Source organism: Anabrus simplex, chromosome 12, assembly GCF_040414725.1.
Source record: "Anabrus simplex isolate iqAnaSimp1 chromosome 12, ASM4041472v1, whole genome shotgun sequence".
Classification (NCBI taxonomy): domain Eukaryota; kingdom Metazoa; phylum Arthropoda; class Insecta; order Orthoptera; family Tettigoniidae; genus Anabrus; species Anabrus simplex.
The window spans coordinates 74,618,520-74,640,549 of NC_090276.1; the positions used below are offsets into that span (position 1 = coordinate 74,618,520).

At 42.1% G+C, this 22,030-nt stretch overlaps 1 protein-coding gene across 1 annotated transcript in view; it reads right to left on the reverse strand.

Annotated features, from left to right (window-relative positions):
* LOC136884292 (bestrophin homolog 24) overlaps positions 1-22,030 on the reverse strand; it is a 225,392-nt gene that overhangs the window by 65,747 nt on the left and 137,615 nt on the right. Inside the window, exons 7-9 of the mRNA XM_067156361.2 lie at positions 15,526-15,651; positions 11,885-11,992; positions 8,069-8,305 (exon numbers count right to left, since the gene is read on the reverse strand). Coding sequence (XP_067012462.2) covers positions 8,069-8,305; positions 11,885-11,992; positions 15,526-15,651 — 471 coding nt within the window. The remainder of the gene's footprint in view (positions 1-8,068; positions 8,306-11,884; positions 11,993-15,525; positions 15,652-22,030) is intronic.

A 22,030-nucleotide genomic window follows, 5' to 3' on the forward strand; every position in this document is an offset into this window, starting at 1 on the left:
TATGCTAGGTTGGGCTCATCAGTTGGTACCTAGCACACCTACCAAGACGCTGGCTAGCGCGTACCGTGGAGGCCACTGTGTAGGCTAGCCATCGTCTTGGCAGGTGTGCTAGGTACCAACTGATGAGCCCAACCTAGCACATGAGGGCGAAACGCTGGCAACCAGGAATGAGTTAGATGGAAAATTTTTAATGTCCAATAACGGACCATTTATATTGGTACTATAAATTTACTCATTCGGGACAAATATTTCAGATTCCCTTTGGGAATCAACATCTGTATCACCTGATAGCCAAGCAGGCATCAATTTTTGGTAAAGAGACAAAGTCTCTCATAGTGCATTGGCACTGCCAGTGGCTCCAAGTAGCCTACACAGTGGCCTTCACGCCTAGTTGACTGTCGCCTCCCCTACGACATGTACTCCTGCCTCATCTCAGGCGTGGACACCGTCCTCACTGAAAAGGACATTCTCTCCGAAGTACGTAACACCGGCGCCCCAGTCCACTATGTCATCAGGCTCCTGGAACACTCCACCTACTCACCATCGATGTATGTTCTGGCCTATGTACGCAGTCAAGAAGAAGGGGCAAACCTCCTAGACAACGGCGTGACCATCAAGAACAGACGCCACAAAGTGAAGCCCATCCCGACGTACATAGCACAGCAGCTCTTCGATGACCCTAGCACTACTCCCTCCACCAATGAACACCAGCCCCCACCCCCACTGCCTCCCAAGTCCATTTTCTCCACAACTACTACCATCATCACCACTTCGGCCTATACTCCTTCCTATACTTCCAACATTAGTACCACATCTAGCCACCCTTCTCCCCTAATGTCAACATCCATCACTTCCCTAAACTCCACACCACCTAGTCCCGAGCAACCCCCTACCAGCCACACAGATGCAACCATCGCAGCAGTCAGCCTCGCAAGGGAACGCGGCCGCCGCAACACCGGCACCTCAGCAGCTTCCACCTCCGAGCTGCGTCATCCGAGGCGTAGATCCAGCCATCACAGAAAAAGAAATACTCCGAGAACTCCAAACAACAGGAGTCCCAGCCTGCCGCGTGTACCATATCTATAATACCAGCGGCCCAACGTCCATAGTGCGGCTACAACTCCCTTCTGAAGATGAAGTACGTCAGCTGATTACCACTGGCGTCCGAATCCACAGTCAGCACACCCGAGCGGAGCACTCTCGCTCCCCACCCCATACAGAGCACTCCCCTCCTAACAACTCTCATCGCCGCCCCGGCTAGCCTCTTCACCCACCCCACCTCCGCAAGTTGTTTACCTACCTACTAACGAAACCCGCCACTTCCCACCACCGCTCCCGATATTAGACCTACTCCGCCTTCTGGCCATCTCCATCGCCAATATTACAGCAACCCTCCACTTCCTTACATCGCCACCCTACCCTAGCAGTCCCTACTAAACCTTCACATCGAACCTGCAAGTTGTACAAGCACAATATGTCTCTGTAAACAACTCTATGTAACTCTGTATATGTATAACTCTCTGTATGTATGTATGTATGTATGTATGTATGTATGTATGTATGTATGTATGTATGTATGTATGTATGTAATTCTCAATAAAAAGCACAAGACCAGGACTACACCCCTTAGCCAAGAGGCCCTATCTCCACAACACCCCAACAAAAAATCTCCTTTACCCATCTCCTAACTCCTGCAAACCTCCAAACCCCACCAAATCTCCTGGCCAGAGAGAAGGCGTTACATTCTAGGTGGCCCGCCCCTTCCCTTCCAGAAGGGAAATGAAAACAACCCCCTAGGTCCTAGGCCTCCACGGTATGCACTAGCCAGCGTCTTGGTAGCATTTCTGTTTCCCCATTTTTCTCCTTTTCAGCTACATTACTGTCCAAAATACCAATATAAATGGTCCGTTATTGGACATTATAAATTTTTCCAGCTAACTCATTCTTGGTTGCCAACGTTTTTCCCTCGTATGCTAGGTTGGGCTCATCAGTTGGTACCTAGCACACCTACCAAGACGCTGGCTAGCGCGTACCGTGGAGGCCACTGTGTAGGCTAGCCATCGTCTTGGCAGGTGTGCTAGGTACCAACTGATGAGCCCAACCTAGCACATGAGGGCAAAACGCTGGCAACCAGGAATGAATTAGCTTAAAAATTTATAATGTCCAATAATGGACCATTTATATTGGTATTATAAATTTACACATTCGGGACAAATATTTCAGATTCCCTTCGGGAATCAACATCTATATCATACTGTTCAAAAGTTAAGCATAATCACTAAACGAGGCCATACCGCCTGACAGGAATCTCAGACAGAGTGCTGAACAAATGGAAGCTGAATCACACACCATATGTCACACAACTTGTTCAAAAAAACAGTGTCACAAAGGTTCTGATAGTTAAGGTACAACAACTAACAAAACTTGGCAATGTTCTCCACAACAAAATATGCTGTTCATAGGGTGTGTGGTTACCCCTAACAGCCACACATGCTTCGTAGCGACATGGCATGCTCTCTATCAGATGGTCCAAGAGCTCTTATGGCAGTTGATCCCATTCCTCCGAAAGGGCAATGTGAAGGTCTTGGAGGGTCCTTGGTGGAGGCTGACAAGATGCAATTTGCATCCCAGGCATTTTCTATAGGATTCAGATCTGCAGACCTCGCTGGCCAGTCCATACGATGAATGTCTTCTCCAGCCAGAAATTCTTCCACCAGAGCAGCGCAGTACGGTCGGGCATTATTGTCCATTAAGAGGAAGTCTGGACCAACTGCACCACTGAAAAGTCGAACATGTGGTCTCAGTACCTCATCCTGTTATCTCCAAGCGTTAACAGTGTCCCTTTGACCACCCATGAAGATGTGAAGGTCTGTACGGCCATTCAAGAGGATGCCTCCCGACACCATGATGCCACCACCACCATACTGGTCCTGTTCCACGATGTTCCGGCTACCCGGTTCTCTCCAGATTAATGTGCAATGGGAATCATTCTGCAAAATGAAGCAGGATTCATCTGTGAAGAGCAGATGCCTCCATTCATTCATGGTCCAGTCTCGATGTTGACGGCTCCACAGTAAACGGGCCCATCTCTGTGCTGGAGTGAGCAGGACGCATACTGCTGGACGTCGGACAAACAGCCCTGCTGTTCTGAGCCTCAGTTACACAGTTTGCCAGGAAACTGGCCACCCCCGAGACGGCTGCAAGCTCCGCTCAGAATTGTCTTGCAGATGCACTCAGATTTCATTGGGTGGTTAAGGCCATATATCAGTCCTGCTGTGGGGTTGTTACCCTTGCTCGACCTGGTACTGGCGTACGACTAACATCTCCTGTATCTCAAAATCATCAGCAAAACCTGGAAATGACACTTTGTGGCGCATACAAAGATACGGCGACTTCGGTCTGTGTCTGACCTGCTTCCAGGCGGCCGAGTATTCTATCCTGCAAAACAGGGTCCAAATGGCGTCGTCGTGCCATTATATTGTCACGTTCACCATGAGGCTACACTCCACACACTATAACAGGGCAAACATGACTGAGGGAATATGGGGTGCAGGCACTGTCTGTGTTTACCTTGCGGTTATGCCGCTAGTCAAAGCAGGGAACATTCCTTTCCTATACAGAGGGAACACGTAAGGTTGCTAGGTGTGTATGTCATGCGATTTGTGGTCTATTTCCTGTTGCCCTGCTTACTCTTATGCTCAACCTTTGGACACTAGTGTAGGATTGGAAAAAAATAAACTTTCCCCTATTAATGAAAAGTTTTTGCCAAAAAAAAAAGAAAACACTCAGGATAAGTTTAAAGAAAAAGCAACTCAAAATGTTCCATCAAATGACTCTTAGAACTGTTCATCAGAGAATATCCCTAGACAGAGGATACACGAGAAGAGGAATTCAAACTGCTGATGGAGAATGTTGATAAAGGTGATGAGAACAGTTTGGAGAATCATGTTAACCTGAAGATTCAGCTTGTACAGAGCTCGGGGGGAAAAAATGCCAGGTTAGTAGTGTTTTTTGCCTCCATCTCCCTTTCTCTATCAAAGAAACCAATTAAGTGCTCAATAAACCGAAGTTGGCAGACTTGGCCGAAAACTAAGCATTTTCCAAAAACTTATGCTTTTTACAGAAGGATTTGGCAGCTACGCAATCATTAAAATAGATTGTTTTATTGCTTGATCAATCAATGGAATTATTCAATGAATTGATTTGCTTTAAAATTACAGCAAATTACCTCTGTCATGCATCAACTTAATATTCAGCTCGAATGGTACATGCTTCAGACCCACTGAGCAACACTTGACGGATCGACGTGGATGAACCTGGGCCCTCAGCTGCAGTCAAGCTGAGAAGAACAAACTTATCCTAAAAAACACTGATTTGTTGTAATTAAGCAATTTTTCTTTTTTTCCAAAACTTCATTGCTAGGGAAGTTCATTTTTTCCAATCCATCATGTAATGTCGTAAGTTCCTCATTTTAAGAGAAAAATACTCAGTTTCTACTAGAATAGGGGTCCTGACCTGTACAACTGAAATCAATAATATGAAGAACAAATCCATCACTGATCCATATTTTTTTCCTTATTCGGTAGACTTTAACAAAAACCTAGGCTCTGTACTATTATGTTTCAACTACCCTGTAACATTATTGGTTTTTATCATAAGTTTCAGACTTTTAAAGATTGAGGGGGGGGAGTACTTTCAATGTGTTTTTTTTTTTAGGAAGAAGTTGCTGAAAGAAAGAATGGGAGGGGAGATTTAGAGTTTTCAAGTAAAAGGTAAAGGGTGGTGATGGGAGAGGGATCATAATTGATGAGAGTGGTTAAGCGAAATAGCCAGCCACCCCCCCCCCCCCCACTGTTTCTCCTACATAAAAATGTCACAGGCCCTTTCTTGTTGAAAAATTTTGTCTACTTTCTCTACTTCAAGATATTATTTCCCAAATATTCAAAGAGGTTTTTAAAACACATATTTTGCAGGTTTTCACAAAAGTTGGGGGCCGAACTTTATAGGAAGTTAAAAATTCGGTTTCAGCAACCCAAGGAATAATACGTAAGCCAATTCCCAGAAATACCGTGAATTTTTCTAGGTAAGGTCCCGTATAGTCTAATGCCTGTACGTTCTCACTACTGCACTGGTTAGTTTAGGCTATCTGTGCTCCAAGATCTGTCACGATTTTGTTTGCTACAGGATCGACCGATTGGGGGGGGGGGGGGGGGGATTACAGGTGCGTGCAGGCATTAGACCATATGTGAGGACACTAACACAAGTAAATTATGTTGATATTCAGATTGCAGTACAAAATCTTACATTAAAATACAGAACAGAAACAATATGATCAAAGTGAACAGCTATACGGCAAATGCTATGTTCAGATTTCAATCTAATATCGAACTTTTGAGGCTTCTTAGCAAATAGATTCAGGAGATATGTTTTCTTTCTTTCTATAATTTGCTTTATTTGACACTGACAAAGATAGGTCTTATGGCAATGATGGGATAGGAAAGAGGTGGGAATGGGAAGGTAGTGGCTGTGGCTTTAATTAAGGTACAGCTCCAGCATTTGCCTGGTGTCAAAATGGGAAACCATGGGAAAACGATCTTCACGGCTGCCAACTGTGGGATTCGAATCCACTATCTCCCGATCGGGTTTTACAATTCTGTCTCTGAATGTTCAAAAGAGCCAACCCTTTGAGTCGACTTTCAATTGTTTATTGTCAATTTGTTTTTTCTGTTATGTAAAAATTCCATGCAGGTGTTCTAACCCCCGAGTGACGCCTACTTAGCTATGCTCCTGTACTGGTTTAGAGTCGCAGTGGATTCTACGATTGGGCTGCCAGGGCTGCCACAAGCACGTACAAATCTACCATCTTCCGAATAAAAGCTCATAGCTGACCCCTGTTCCTCAGAGTTCACAAATGATTATGATTTAGCCAACTATAATCATCAGATTATGAAGGAATCATGGTTATCTAGGTATTAATATAAGGAAAGATCTTCATTGGGATAATCACATAAATGGGATTGTAAATAGAGGGTACAGATCTCTGCACATTGTTATGAGGGTATTTAGGGGTCTTAGAAGGGATGTAAAAGAGAGGGCATGTAAGTCACTGGTAAGACCCTAGAGTACTGTTCCAATGTATGGGACCCTCGCCACGATTACTTGATTCAAGAACTGGAAAAAAATCCAAAGAAAAGCAGCTTGATTTGTTCTGGGTGATTTCAGACAAAAGAGTAGTGTTACAAAAATGTTGACCAAGCTCGATAGCTGCAGTCGCTTAAGTGCGGCCAGTATCCAGTATTCAGGAGATAGTGGGTTCGAGCCCCACTGTCGGCAGCCCTGAAGGTGGTTTCCCATTTTCACACCAGGCAAATGCTGGGGCTGTACCTTAATTAAGGCCACGGCCGCTTCCTAGCCCTTTCCTGTCCCATCGTCGCCATAAGACCTATCGCTGTCGATGCGACATAAAGCAAATAGAAAAAAAAAGTGTTGCAAAGTTTTGGCTGAGAAGACTTGGGAGAAAGAAGACTAGCTGCTCGACTAACAGGTATGTTACATATTATGAGTCTCATTATGGTAATCGTATTGGAGTACAGAATGTAAAATTTTCAAACAAAAAACCACCATTCCAATACTTAACAATCTTTCAGTTTAAGATACAAATATTACATATGTTAAAATGAACCCCCTATTTGTTGAATCTACGCTAGACAGCTCACGACTACAATCTATTATAAAGATTATTCTAGGAGGAGACACAACACTTCTATACTGATGCTTTAAGCGCCTTTTGACCTTATCACACAACCACTTGGAGTTAATAACTCTACTGTAATTCTACGTACCTGATTCTCAATCAACAACGTTCGAAGATTTATTGTTCGATATTAATCCACGCTTCATTAATATCAAATAATCTGTACATGACTGTCTCGTTCTACAAATAACCAATTTGCACTTTTTTAGACGAACACTAGTATTCATTCCATGTACATATAATATTATGACAAGTTCATTATTGAATTTTAGTTGCATTTAAGCATCGCTTTCTCCACAGACTAGATTTTTATGACTGTTTTATCTTGTATTAAAGCATGTATTATACTTTAATGAGGAACCCAGTTCAGGGCCCTGACTGAGCTTTAGATTAAGTATGGCTGAAGATGCTTACAAAGCCTAAGCAAAACATGTCCCATTTTAACACATGTAATATTTGTATCTTAAACTTAAAGATTGTTAAGTATTAGTGGTGTCATCACAAAGTTGGAATTCAAGAGAACAAATTGGGGCAAATATTCGTTTATAGGAAGAGGAGTTACAGTTTAGAATAACTTACCAAGGGAAATGTTCAATATATTTCCAATTTCTTTGCAATCATTTAAGAAAAGGCTAGGAAAACAACAGATAGGGAATCTGCCACCTGGGCGACTGCCCTAAATGCGGATCAGATCAGTATTGATTGACTGGTTTCAATAATTATGAATATAGTGAAAAATGAACCTAATGTGCAGCCTGCCCATATTGCAACATACAGGATTCTGGTCACTACAACGAACTGTGATGTCAAGAAATATAGAATTCAGGAGTGTGTACTCAATATATCGATACATTTTGAGTAACGAATATTTTTTTTTTTTTTCTTCAGTGCTTACTACACTAACTTCCTTAAAATGTGTATCCATATAAATTTCTTTACTGTTCACATTAATTTGTTGTGAATTTGGTATAATTTTCAAGGAAATAGCTTTTTTTTTTTTGCTAGTGGCTTTACGTCGCACCGACACAGATAGGTCTTATGGCGACGATGGGATAGGAAAGTCCTAGGAGTTGGAAGGAAGCGGCCGTGGCCTTAATTAAGGTACAGCCCCAGGATTTGCCTGGTGTGAAAAAGGGGAAACCACGGAGGAAATAGCTTCAACCTTGAGAAAGACATGTTTGCATTTCTTAATCTCTGCACATCGGACTGTTCTCTTACTATGAGCATAGGATCGGGCGCTGGCACTAAGAAGGATAAACTAATCTGAAGTCCACAACGCCAGAACAGAAACCAAGCAAAGTACAGATTACTCACATCCATGTCAAGATCATCTCGCTCGTCTGGTATATCGTCAGCTGCGCTCTCCATGGGCATGAACTCCGCCTCACGGTCCACGTCTATGTAGTCGGCCGAGCACGGAGGGGGCCCAGTGTGGTACTGCTTCGACGCAGCAGTGTACGGCAGCTCTTGAGGAATCACTTCATCCCAGTACTGGTCCTTCACCATCTCAGGGTGCTCCTGATGCATCTCGTCTACTATCAGGTACGATACCTGTAACCAGGACAATACAGTAATAAGGAACCCGATACAATTGCTAATATTCTCAACCACAACTATATTCAGTTAAAAATAAGCTACCCAACCCCTGACCAAGTGCTTTCACACCGTACTTCTACTGTATGTCACATTTACGTTTTACTGAATTGGTTCGGAGAGAGGAGAAATAATGTTATTTGCATATAGCAATTGAGGCTTTCACGGCCAGCGTTACAAATCATGTCAGTGTAATCCGGGCTTGTAGGCCACGCTCCAGGAGCAAGTAAATGCCCCGACGTTTCACCGAAGACTGCGTTTGGCATTGTTACGGGTTCTGACTGACTTCGATAACAGCGAAGCTCTCAGTAATTTCACGTCATTCTATCCTGCAGGCTACGTATGCTGCTCGCCTATTGGTCCGCCATGCTAAGGGGGCAGTCGCCGATTGGCTGTTCTTCGGCCAATGGTTGAAGCATTAAGGAGCCCGATGGACATCGACCTGCCTTGGCAGAGACAGGCAACTTATCACCCGTTGCTTTTTTTCTGGTCTGCCGCGGCTATTGTGTCCTCCAAGATTTAAAGGTCTCAGGACTGGAAACCAGGCTAAGTTTAACCATTCAGATTCCTCCTTACAGTTGAAGCTGTTGGTGTGCTTCAGGATTCCAACGGCTTCCTTGTGTAACCGGGCGTGATAAGACACTGTAGTTGACAGTACTTCGGTGTCGCTGTACTGTATGTCATGTTCTGCTAGCAGCAAGTGTTCAGCGACTGATGATCTATCTGTCTGTCCCAGCCGGCTATGTCTGTTATGTTCCTTCAATCGTATGGCGATGCTGCATTTGGTGGTTTCTATGTATATCTGGCCGCAGCTGTACGGGATCTCGTAGACACCTGCTGTGCAGAGAGGATATCTCTTGTCCTTGACAGACTTAAGTAGTTCCTGGATTTTCTTCATCGGCCTGTATATGGTTTTAACCCCATGGGACTTCATTAGCCTCCCTATTCTGTCAGTTATTTTCTCAATATACGGCAGAAAGGCTTTAGCTGCCGGCCGCTCTTCTTCTTTCTCCCTGGTTGTTGGACGTCTGGGATGGAGTGCTCGCTGGATATCTTTATGGCTCTACCCATTAGCGAGTAGGGCGCTATTGAGGTGGCTGAGCTCCTTGTTTAAGTCCTGAGGTTGACAAATTCTCTTAGCACGGTCAGCTAGCGTCTTAATCACTCCGTATTTTTGTTGTGGAAGGTGGTTGGACGTCTTCCGAAGACAGCGGTCTCGATGATGATGATGATGCTTGTTGTTTAAAGGGGCCTAACATCGAGGTCATCGGCCCCTAATGGTGCAAAATGAAATGACAAAGTAAAAGTTCAAAATCATCCACTGACCAAAATAAAGGTGTCATGAAGAATGAATGGATGGACATAAATTTAAAACAATCTGTGGATCCGACTCAAAAAACTATCATAAATAATAGTATTACTGACCAAGGGACCACTTCTACAGCACAATCCTGAATCGACGATGCTTGGTGTCTACAGGAGTCCAAAATCCAGGTCAAAGGCCCCTCAGAATGGTACGTATCGCTAGTAAAGTAGAACCATGGTATGTGTCATGTTGGGGTACTAATCAAAAGGAGCAAAGACTCACGGTGTTCCACACATAATGATACTACTCACAAGTATTGGACGTCGTACAGGTAATGCAGACCTATGGTGTTCCTCACATAATGGCGCCACACATAGGCAACGCAAACCGATGGTGTTCCTCACCTAGGTGTACTAATCACGGGCAAGGGTAATCCCGTGGTGTTCCTCACATAGTGATAGCGGTCTCTGTGGGTCAGCTTGTGGTATACTCTGTGTCCGAAGTTTAAATCGGCAGTCGTTCATTACCAGAACATAGAGGAAAGGGAGCATTCCCTCGTTTTCTGTCTCCACAGTGAACAGAATATTGGTGATAATATTATTCAGATGTTGTAGAAACAGCTGTAATTGTTCCTTTCCATGGCTCCAGATCACAAAGGTGTCATCTACGAAGCGTAGCCACACCTTAGGTTTCAGTGGTGCAGTCTCGAGTGCTGTTTCTTTGAAATTTTCCATAAAGATTTTTGCTATCACCGGACTCGGGAGGACTGTCCATGGCGACACCGTCCATTTGTTCATAGAAATTGTCATTCCACAGGAAATACCTTGTGGTACGGCAATGGTTGAACAAGTTGGTAATGTCTTCGGGAAAAATCTGAGCGATGTGGTCCAGGGCCTCATTCACAGGTACCTTAGTGAAGAGTGAGACCACGTCAAAACTCACAAGCATGTCTTCGGCTTCTAACTGGATGGTATTCTGCTTTTCTATGAAGTGGCCTGAATCTCTGACGTACGACTGTGTGCCACCGATGAAAGGTTGTAGTAAGGTGGCCAGATGTTTAGCAATATCGTAGTTCGGTGATCCAATAGCACAAACGATGGGCCATAGAGGTACATTGTCCTTGTGTATCTTGGATAAGCCATAGAGAATCCGAGGTAGAGCTTCACTTTTGGGGGTTTCCCTCTTCACGTTGTCTGGCAATGAAGAGGCCTTGATAAGGCTGTTTGTGATACGAAGAATCCGATTGGTTGGATCTTTCGGTAGTCTGTGGTAGGTCTCTGGGTCCAAAATCTCCCAACATCTTTGCAGTGTAATCATTAGTAGCCATGATGACAGTGGCATTCCCTTTATCCACGAGAAGAACGAGTTCTCTCTGATCCATGTTCAGAGTTTTGATGACCTTCCTCTCTTGAACCACAAGGTTGCTCTTCTCAGTATCCGTGAGGCTTCGTGACGGATTTCTTCTGCCTGGTCAGAAGGTAAATTGCGAATAGCACCTTCGATATTCACGACGACCTCCTCCACGTGAATCGAAGAAGGGGTAACCGGAAAGCCATTGAAATCCTGAAGCACACCAACAGCTTCAACCATAAGGAGGAATCTGAACGGGTAAACAAAGCCTGGTTTCCAGTCCTGAAAGCTTTAAATCCTGGAGGAAACGATAGCCGCGGCAGACCAGAAAAAAGCAACAGGTGATCACTTGCTTGTCTCCGTGAAGGCAGGTCCATAACGCTTCAACCACTGGCCGAAGAACAGCCAATCAGCGACCGCCATCCCCTCCCCCAGCACGGCGGACCAATAGATGAGCAGCATACCGTACCGTATCCATAGAATTATCACTTAATTATTTTCTGTCATCGATGATGATGTGCTTGGTTTCAAGCAGTCCTTCCAAATGAGAAGGTACACTGTGCAGGTTTTATTCCCAAGTGCATCTATATTTTCAAATAGTTTTAAATTACCCAAGCTATGTCCTGATCATCATCTTACAAGAATACTACTTCCATGATTTTTCCACTTTAAGAAAATTTTTTTGGCTCAAAGTCAAAATGATGCATGTCAATACTCTTCAAGAACCCAACATGTTTAATTTATACAGTAATATATTAATGGAGGAAAGAACTAGTCCACACAAGTTCAGATACTTCTAGAAAAGATCCTCTCTCCAACCACTTAAAGCAACTGTCTTCTCGTCTCAAAAGGAAAAGACAACATTCCAAACTCCTCCTCACCTGCAGATTTCGATCCACAAGCCAGTTAACTTCAAAATCATCATCGTCCTCTCCAAAAGGGTTGACCAATGATTCAGCTACCTTAAGCCAGCCCATGTAGAAAAAGAACTGCAACAAAAGAAGGTTTTGTATTTTGTGATGGTCTTTATTAATTTCATGTGAATTATCCATGTAAATATCTATTCATCTACTTCAGCGAGCACACACAAACTAAATTCATAAAAATCAATTTAATGAGAAGAAAATGGAATTCATTATATAATATTTTTGTCAATTGTACAAACCAACATCAATTGTATATAAACTTCAGGATTTTATTTTCACACTGTTGCACTTGACCCGTGCCTACACATAAATATTTACCTATTTCTCACTTATAAAATTAGCAACTGCAATGTTGATAGAATCTAATCTTGATCTGTGTATATAATTTTTGAAAATCTATTTTTAATTTGTCATTTTTTATTTTCATGATAATGATTTTTTAGTGATCTTTTTTTGATTTGCATTAGTATTATAATAATGTATTTTGTAATAGGAGTAAGTAAATACATATAGCAGAGGCAATAGAGTGTTTCCAAAAGGAAACTGTGCCACTATCAAGGAAACTGAAGATTAAAATAAGAATCTAGGAAGAGGTCCCATTTCAACCACTTGCAGAATGGAATAAGATGAGCTACTGGCGTTCTTCACACACGTGATGAAGTTCCCGAAGTACATACAGGGTGTGACAATAAGGTGCATATGTAGGAGATGGTTCTACAACTCTACATGAAATGTTCAAAATGCCCGCCGTCACAATGAATCCTGGATGTACCGATGTATCCCTGGAGTATTGCTAGTGGAGGGCAGTCCGACTCGTTGGCTGAACGGTCAGCATACTGGCCTTCGGTTCAGAGGGTCCCGGGTTTGATTCCTGGCCGGGTCGGGGATTTTAACCTTAATTGGTTAATTCCAATGGCACGGGGGCTGGGTGTATGTGTTGTCTTCATCATCATTTCATCTTCATCACGATGCGCAGGTCGCCTACGGGGGTCAAATAGAAAGACCTACACCTGGCGAGCCGAACCCGTCCTGGGATATCCCGGCACTAAAAGCCATGCGACATTTCAGTGGAGGGCACCTTCTGTTTCAGATGAGAGATGACTTCTAACATGGACCCGTATTTACACAACATATTTATGAACTCGCAGCAGCACGTGCCAAATCTCCTGCTTGTGTTTGTATGTTGCTCTGCAGTGAACACTCATAGTCACCCTGCCACAATATTAGCATATCATATTCAAATTCCAAAACGTATGGCCTATCAGGTTATATTTCAAATCGCTCAAAACATTCATTTCTTTCTGAGTCTGTCCAACATTTCCAATGCTCTGAGGAATTATCACATATGTAACAAACGTTTTTCCAGATACTGTATTTACTCCCATACTTTAGACCCCTTTTTTCCCCATTTTTACAGCCAAAAAAAAAAAAAGTAAAGAGAGGTCCAATAAGCATTGACCTCAAATTTTGTGCAGTGAACACAGGACTTCTAGGCTATAAAGAGCTATAAATTGTACATATAAACGTTCTACATTGTTTTTTAACAAACCTATGAATGCACTTGAGTTATACTGGCTATTTTCGTTGGGAGGCAGTATTTCTAAATGTAAAAAGTCAATAAATAGTGAACGCAACTTTTAGGCCTAAATATAAAGTAAATATAATCTGTTAGTTGCTCGTATCACGCCAGTCGTTTCATCTCATTAATTTCTCCGATGAGGCCAACGTCAGGAAGGGCATACGGTCATAAAAACTCTCTACGAAGATTAGTCTCGCTTCACACTCAACCCCGCAGAGAAAAGAGATAAGGGTATTGTATTACCATATTATGCAATACTGATAAAAAATCATTCAATGGCCAGTCATTTGTCTCTGTCAGTTGAGCAGTAGGCCTACTACACAGTAAACCTGATCACCGCTTTCATTTTAATTGTCTTGCGCCGCTAACCTCCCTGCTGCCGGTATGTAGTCATTCCAAGTGACGTCATCTTCACTGCCATTTCGTCAGCCATGCACTGCAATTGAGACCGAGAGCATTCGAGGTCCCGTCTCTTTGAACCTTTTTAAAATAGTTTCATTCCCGACTATAGAGTCCAAACTGCGTGAAGCTACTCCCAAATGGTTTCTGGAGATGGTCTCTGATATTCCCAGCTCATGCATGTGTAGCAGAAGCCACTTCTGAATAAAACCGTGTTGTTGAAAGCGTGCCAAACCACCAGCCGATAACTAGCGTATGTTACGAGTTGTATTTCCGAATGTAATACATAGTGACTGGAAGCATTCTTTTGATAAATGCGGCTGTTGAAAGCCAGACCCTTATTTTTAAGTACATTTCACGCTTGTTCTCTATATTTATCACAGCAGGATTTACCTAAACAGCTATGAGTGAGATAAAAGTCCATATTGTTCAGGTTAGGTATGGTATCGCCCGAATGGTGCCAAAAGTTCCATAACGGAAAGAATACAAATAAGTAACAGGAAAGTTATCCGCATTTATGGATATCTACAGGTGTGGCGGTAATGCGTTTTATTATCATAATGTTTAATTTCGTACATTCTGTTGTCTCCCATTTTTTATTAACGCATAAAGTATGTTTTGTTTGGTGTCTCCGAAAATGGTTTAAAATAAGTGGGGACATTTATCACGTTTTAAACCTACTTCCCGCCCAAAAAATCCTATATTGGACCGAGTTACGAGATATTAAACGATCACTTTGTTAATGATCTCGCCTGCCTATATTAATAGGCCTAGTACCAACTATAAATATTTCTTCACTAAAGATAACTATTTCCTCGTCCTGAGGTGGTGCAGCTCGTTTTTAGACAGGCCCCCAGTGGAAGAGTTGCACGTACCATTTTTACTGCAAATCAACCTTCCTGCCATTCATAAATCTCTGGCAATACAGTACCAGGAATCGAGCTCGGACTGCCGAGAAAGGCAGCTAATTGTGTTAACCATGACATTGGCAGACATTCTTAACTACAAAACACAGATGTACCGCATGACCTCGACGTGTGTTTTCACTGTGTGGGTCGTACGGACAAAACTATTCACAAATTTGTGTGATGTCATCAGAGCTGCATAAGGCTTGTAGCCGCTTCAAAGCGGAATCATCGTTCTTGTCCGACAAATTACGTTGGGGGGGTCTTGTAGGCGAGAATTTTTTCATTTTCTTCGTCTCAAAAAGCCAAAGGGCGGGGGGGGGGGGTCTAATACAACAGTAAATATAGTATTAACCTATGTCTATACTAATGTGTCAATCACTATCTTAAAAGTATTGTGCACTTTAATCTTAATTGCACTGCTCCCTGGAGTCTATCGAATAATGAAATAACAATAATTTCCACTGCTGTCTCAACTTTTAAGGGGAAGGAGAAAGAAACTTGTAGTTCCAAAACTGCCCAGGACTCAAGGCATTTGTTACACTTCCAGTAGCTGTCCATTCTCAACCCCCACCTCCTGAATACCTTAAGAGCCTGTCTAATTGAAAAAATCAATTTAAACTTTAAAAGATTTTTGCAGCAAAAAAAAAAAAAAAACAACAACAATTTAAGATTACTTGTAACTGCATGACAATGTAGTAATATTTTCTCACCTGTAAAAAAGTGAATATAGGCACCACAAGATCCACTTCATGCTTGGGATACTTCTTGCGCGGATCAAGGAACTGGTTGCCCATCAGTGTCCCCATGAAGTACACGTAGACAGCTAGCGTTACCACCTGGAAGCACAGCACCCTGCCAACAGACATGTGTCTCATAATGGCCACTACACACCGCATTCTCTATCCACTTCGTTACCAAACACCTACAGCAAGGGCAAGCAATACTAAGATGCAGGAGGGTAATCAACCCAGTGTCCTGCCTACACAGTACCTCTCCCAACTGCCAAACTGCCAGTCTGGTAGTGATTATTGCTTTAAGAGGAAGTACAACTGGGCAACCATCCTCTAATAACTCTAATGCGGGGTCTGATCCTTTGAGGAATTGAGGCACAAGCAAAATAAAGCGATGGACAACAAAAACCTAATACTATCTGGGTCAGAAGAGAAAGGGAGGTTGGATAGGTAAGATGAAGGCACCTAAGTGATCGCCAAGTCAAGAGCCCCTCGGAACAGCCAGTGCAGCAGTGTCCTCAAGGTCTTCACGAAGCATGCACAATGTGTGCTGTGATGTTAGTGATTAAGACCTGTTGTACCCGTTGTTAACTATACAATCACTTTGCACAATAGCCTGCAATGATTTCCAGTTTTGGTGAAAATAGGTGGTTCATATGGAAAACTAAGTGCTGATTTCAAAAACGCCAACTGTTTGACATAACAGTGCAGATTTTATGTAATTAGGTACTTTACATCTTTTGATGTTGGAGATTTAATGTAAAAAATTGTTTATTTTAACCATGATGGTTCAATTTCGTCCGCATTAACATGCATTCAATCTATGAACACACTTTTGTGCCTTGTCAATACGTCACATTTTATTATCTTACTTCCCATACATGTTTTGAGAGCTCAATTGGTCTCTTCTCAGCGGTGCAAAACCAAGCAAAAATCCTTGGACTTGGCACATTTGTACAATACAGTCATCAATAAAACAAATTATACATAAAGCCTTGAAATCGTTAGAACATCCCTTTGTGTCTAAAATGTTAACTTACCCTTACTATGTCATTTAGTATTTCTTTAGCGACATTAAGGGTAAAGAATATTTTTGGATTATTACTATCATCATCATCATTATCATCAAACAGAAGCTCAGATATATTCTGAACATCAAATGAGATGACTGCATTCCAAACAACAGCTCTAGAGAGGGCAAAGATTAACAGTATGGAGGTCACCAACTCAGATGGACAGGACATGTCCAGCACATGAAAGATGACATATTTCCTCAAAACATTCTGTATAGATAAATCAGTGCAGGCAGGAGATCCCATGGTGCCCCTCTGAAGTGATATAAATATGAGACTAAGAAGACCTTCAAGAGCACTGACTATGATCCAAGTACTTGGTATATCATTATAGAAGACTGCAGCTACTGTTGCACAATTTGAGTGTGAACATCGTAGACAGGAAGAAAGAAAATGTCAGAGGCTTTAACAATGCCAGGCTCAACCACGACCTCCACCCTCTACAAAGTGCAACCAATGTTGTCCTATGTTTCATGGCAGAATTCGCCTCCTCAGCTATCAAAAGCATCTGCATCCCTGATTCAAGAATTGGAAGAATCTCAGGAGAAATATGAATACTCTGATATGAGAACCAGGCGCTGCCAATATATCTACAGTATTCCCAAACATGTGGGAAGTAACCTGGGTACACAAAAAAAGTCCTACAATCGATTGTTTAAGAGCTGCATGGGAAGTATCGGTAACAGTCTTACCTGGCACATCCCACGTCGAGTAGGTGTTGCCATGCTGGTATACCAACAGGAATACTATACAGTGAAACCTTGGAATGCGAGTAACTTAGCCTACGAGTGTTTTGCAAGGCTAGCAAAAATTTAAAATAAATTGTAACTTGATAAGCGAGTGAGGTTCCGCTATACGAGCGTCACGTGTGCCTACGTTTTCCCCTCCCCTGTTCGTTTGTTGAATAGATGAACGAGGTCGCCTATGAATCGACAAGTCATTTCGAACTTCAAGAAGCTATACACCAAAGCACTATTTCAGCGATGCTTCGAAGCGACCGAAGGAGCAAAGCTTCCCATCCGAGAGTTTGGGAGAAAGTATTTCCCCATTTCCCCATCGTGAACTGCCTGAATATCATCGATAAAGCCTGGGATGGAGTCACCAAGAGAAATCTCACTTCCGCTTGTGGAAATCTGTGGCCTGACTGTGTTCTTGGACGTGACTGAGGCGATTGTTGGTGAAAATGAGCCGCCGATTGTCGATGAAATTGTGTCCTTAGGGAAGACTATGGGGTTGGAGGTGAATGACGTGTACATTCGAGAGCTGTTGGAAGAACATAGGCAGGAACTATCTACGAACGAACTGATGGACCTGCATCGCGAACAACAGGAGGAGGTGATGGAGGAGATCTCGCGCGGGGAAGAGGAGGAGGAGGAAAAGTCAATGGAATCTCTCACTTAAACCGAGATTCGGAAGAAGTGCAAAATGTGGGAAATGGTACAATATTTTGTAGAAAAACATCACCAGAATAAGGCTGTAGCAGTGCGAGAGATGAATCAGTTCAATGACAATGCAATGTCACATTTTTATGAAATCCTCAAAAAGAGGCAAAAGCGACAGTCATTGGACATGTTCCTCCTTAAAGTTGCATAAAAGGAAAACGATTCCGGTGAGCCAACAGATAGCAATGATTCTGTTAGTAAAATTCGTGCTACACAGTAACTCTTCTCGTGTCATCTCTCGCCTCCCTCACACCAACAATGATTCTATGGTAAGGTAAAGTGCACTTTAATTTGTTTTTAGTTATATTTTGTTTTAGAAATGGCATGCGAATACATATTTTTTTGTATCCACGTTTCAATTGTTTCTTATGGGAAAACTTGCTTTGATATACGAGCGCTTTGGATTACAAGCACGTTGTCGGAACGAATTATGCTCGCAATCCAAGGTTCCACTGTATTCCCAAATAAAAAAGTAATCCAGATGTCCACGCCTGCACACCTTGCTTCAATGATTGTCCGACTCCAAACTTGATCCTAAATACGAGAACTATTCCTCCATTTCAGCTAATAATTAAAAATGACTTAGGCCTATATTACGCTATCACATTTCTGTGTCACAGGAGTTTGGTAAGTATAGTGATAAAATATTTTACAGTGTAATATAGCATCTTTGATCACATCTAGCTGTGACATAATGTAGTTCTGTGACAGAAGTTATGAAGTTATGTTCATCGTACCTTCGATCAAATCTGTAAAAAAAAAAAAAAAAAAAAGGGGGGGGGGGGGGGAATTGCAAGGAAAAAGTATACAGGGTCTGTTTCAACCAGAAAACTTTGCATTATGAGTCATGCGAAATGGTCTACAATTCAGAACAAATTACAAAAACTGGAACAAAAGACTGAAAATATACAAAAATATTGCTGAAGCCATAAATGTGATACAAGAATATAAAATGAACATTACACATTCTAGTTCAAATTGGTACAAATAGACAGAAGGGTTTAGGATCACCATTATCTATTGCATGGAGTTTTGGGGATGATGAGAGAAAGAACACCGACACACCCACTCACTACGCATGAAGGAATACTGGGCTAAAAGAAAAGCCAACAAATGCTGATTCCACGTGGTCCTAAGTGACCCATTTGTGAAGAGTAAGAAGAAAAAGAAACATGCTAAATTACCTTTAAGTATTCACCTTACAGGTTTCTGAAATAGTGCATTGTGTATTCTGATCCTAAACTTTCTCCAGTAACCACCTACCATACTTATGGGGTTGCTCAAGTGCGTACTTAGTTTTGCAACATAAGAAGACACTCTTGAAACAACTAAAATTTTTCATCCTCCAATCTTAAGTACCGTACTTAGAAAAGTTCACATCTTAACATTTTGTATCTTTTCTCCGTATCCAATCTGTCACCCAAATGTGGTTTTCTTTCATTCCTTCTGAAGTATTAATGCAATAATCATTACTGCACTTAAAGTTGCAGCACACTTGTGGATCTATCTTTTCAGAACCATGACATAGTGTAACATACTCAAAATCATACATATGATCACAAATTGATCAAATGTTTCATCTTATTGTATGACGCAGGTAGCTTACAAAAGACTGACTAACAGCGAGATGTTTGTATTGTTTTGGGCTGTACTACCAAACGTTAAGGCCACCTGGTGGCCACGTACATTATGGCATCAAGTCTATATGGTCCGACACCATGGTTAACAGTTTGGAAGGGGAAGGGAAAATAAAAATGGCAAGTTTCTTAAAAATCCACACTGTTTTCCCATGATGGTGTAATGGATAAAGAGACAAAAGTTAAACTGAACACAAAAGAGGCCACTATGTTGTCCTAACGAATATAAAAAAGCAGGAATCAGGTTAATATTAAAAAAGTACAGAGAGAGACAATATGCTATTACTGGATACAGGCCAGAAGAGAGAAGACAAATAAAAGGAACCTAACAGATCAATGTAAGTAATGGAAAGGAACAATCAAGTTATAAATAGAGATAAACATTATTCCCGATAGGCTGCCCTCCTGCTGAAGCTGGGAAGAGAAGAACTGGAGGGCCTTATCTCTTCTTCCCGCACTAACCTGCTTCATTTGTTTCTTTCCATTACTAAAGTCCTTGCTCTCAGCCTGTTCTCACTCTTGCCTTGCTCAGTGAACCCTGCTACTCTTCCTCCCTCACAATCTTCCCAATTTCTCTTCTTGTTTTTCTTTTTACAATTTTCTTTACGTCGCACCAGCACACCTAGGTCTTATGCCGATGATGGGATAGGAAAGGGGTAAGAGTGGGAAGGAAGCGGAGGTACAGCCCCAACATTTGTCCGGTGTGACAACAACAACCGATCTGTATGTGACGCACACTTCACACTAGAATTAGCTTGTCAGAAGTACAAGCACGAACAGCAATGGGTGCAAGTGGATTGTAAGCACAGAAATTTTATACTCTGAAATGAGTAACAGCTGCCCCTATTCCTTAATTCAGTTTAATTTGAGAAATAATTTCATGTGGCTATTGCCACATAAGGCAGACCCTGGAAACTGTGCGTTATTGTGCTGGAGGATAGTGTTTTGTGTGATAATGGCAGGGGACAGCACGAACACCCGGTCCCTGAGCCAGAGACAAACATTTGAGATTAATTTCAGTGACCTGGCTGGAAATTGAACCCTGGCTCCTCCGACCATTCAACTGAGGAGCCGGACATTTGACATACTAAAGCAATTTTGTCTCCTATGTATAACTAAAGTCTATTTTCTGCAGACTTTTCTATGTAGCAGGTAATAATAATGATGGCGTGTGGCCTCCAAAGAGGCCTGGTGAGTCGACGCTGTATAGGCGCCCAGCCTGTACGTAAGCTTTTGTTCACTGTGGCAGTGTTATGTTAGTTTTCCAAGGAGAAATTCCCCCAGATTGCACAAACTCATGGCAAATATCTTAACACATTTGCACCCATCATCTGAGCGGGCTATTTAAAAGGCTGGCCCAGCTGTTAGTTGCACAGCAAACAACAAATTATTTCACAGTAACTTCTAAACTAAACAAGATATGGAAACAAAATTTTTCACATACCTTAAAGAAGTCCTATAGTATCTCTGGTAGCTAATGTCACACCGGGTACTGTGCTTTCGGTCACGTGTCCAAGAGAATCTTCTTCACTGTTATCAGTGTCACTTTCACTTAGTTCAGGAATTAGTTCATCACCTGAGTCTTCAATGAACAGGATGTCTGCAATTTGTCAACATTTATATTGTCCCTAAGCACCTTCGTTACACACGCTTGTGCAATCACAAACCAAGCCAGCACTAGCCTTCATTCAGAACCGAAATAAAAATATGCACTGAAAGGGAAAATCTCGAAGGCCATGTGCTTTCTGGTGAGTAGAAGCATTCATAAGGGTATTACCCTCATCTCTGTCCCACAGCTGTGTAGGAATGGCTACAATTCAAGGTTGTGCTTATCCGTGCTAACTCTGATACCGTCCAGAGCATGGACACGCGCTATAAGCAATAACTCAGATAGGGGCGTGAATGTGTTAAACACATTCAGAGCTACGTACTTGTGTGAATAGCTGTTTTCAGATTTGTAAATCTTAGGCATAGCAGCAGCTCCACTAATCTCAACCTGAAATGTTCTTTGCAACTTCCCAGTACACAAACAAGACTACCAAACATTAAGAAGATCACAATGCAACAGATCTACAGTGAGGATTTTTATTTTATGTGTGTATCGTAGTCATCAATAAAATAAAATACTGAAATCTATGTACCTGTCAAAAGGGTATGTCAAAAATTTACAAAAACTGTATTCTCAAAAAATAAGTATGTCCAACATCTCAAAACCTTCGTTTGTAAATGCAATTAAAAGTAAACTTATTTAGGGAATATACAAAGCTATATTTCTCCTATCTCAATGAATAATAATTTCTTGCCCTGTTCTACTAATCTGCAACTTGTTCAT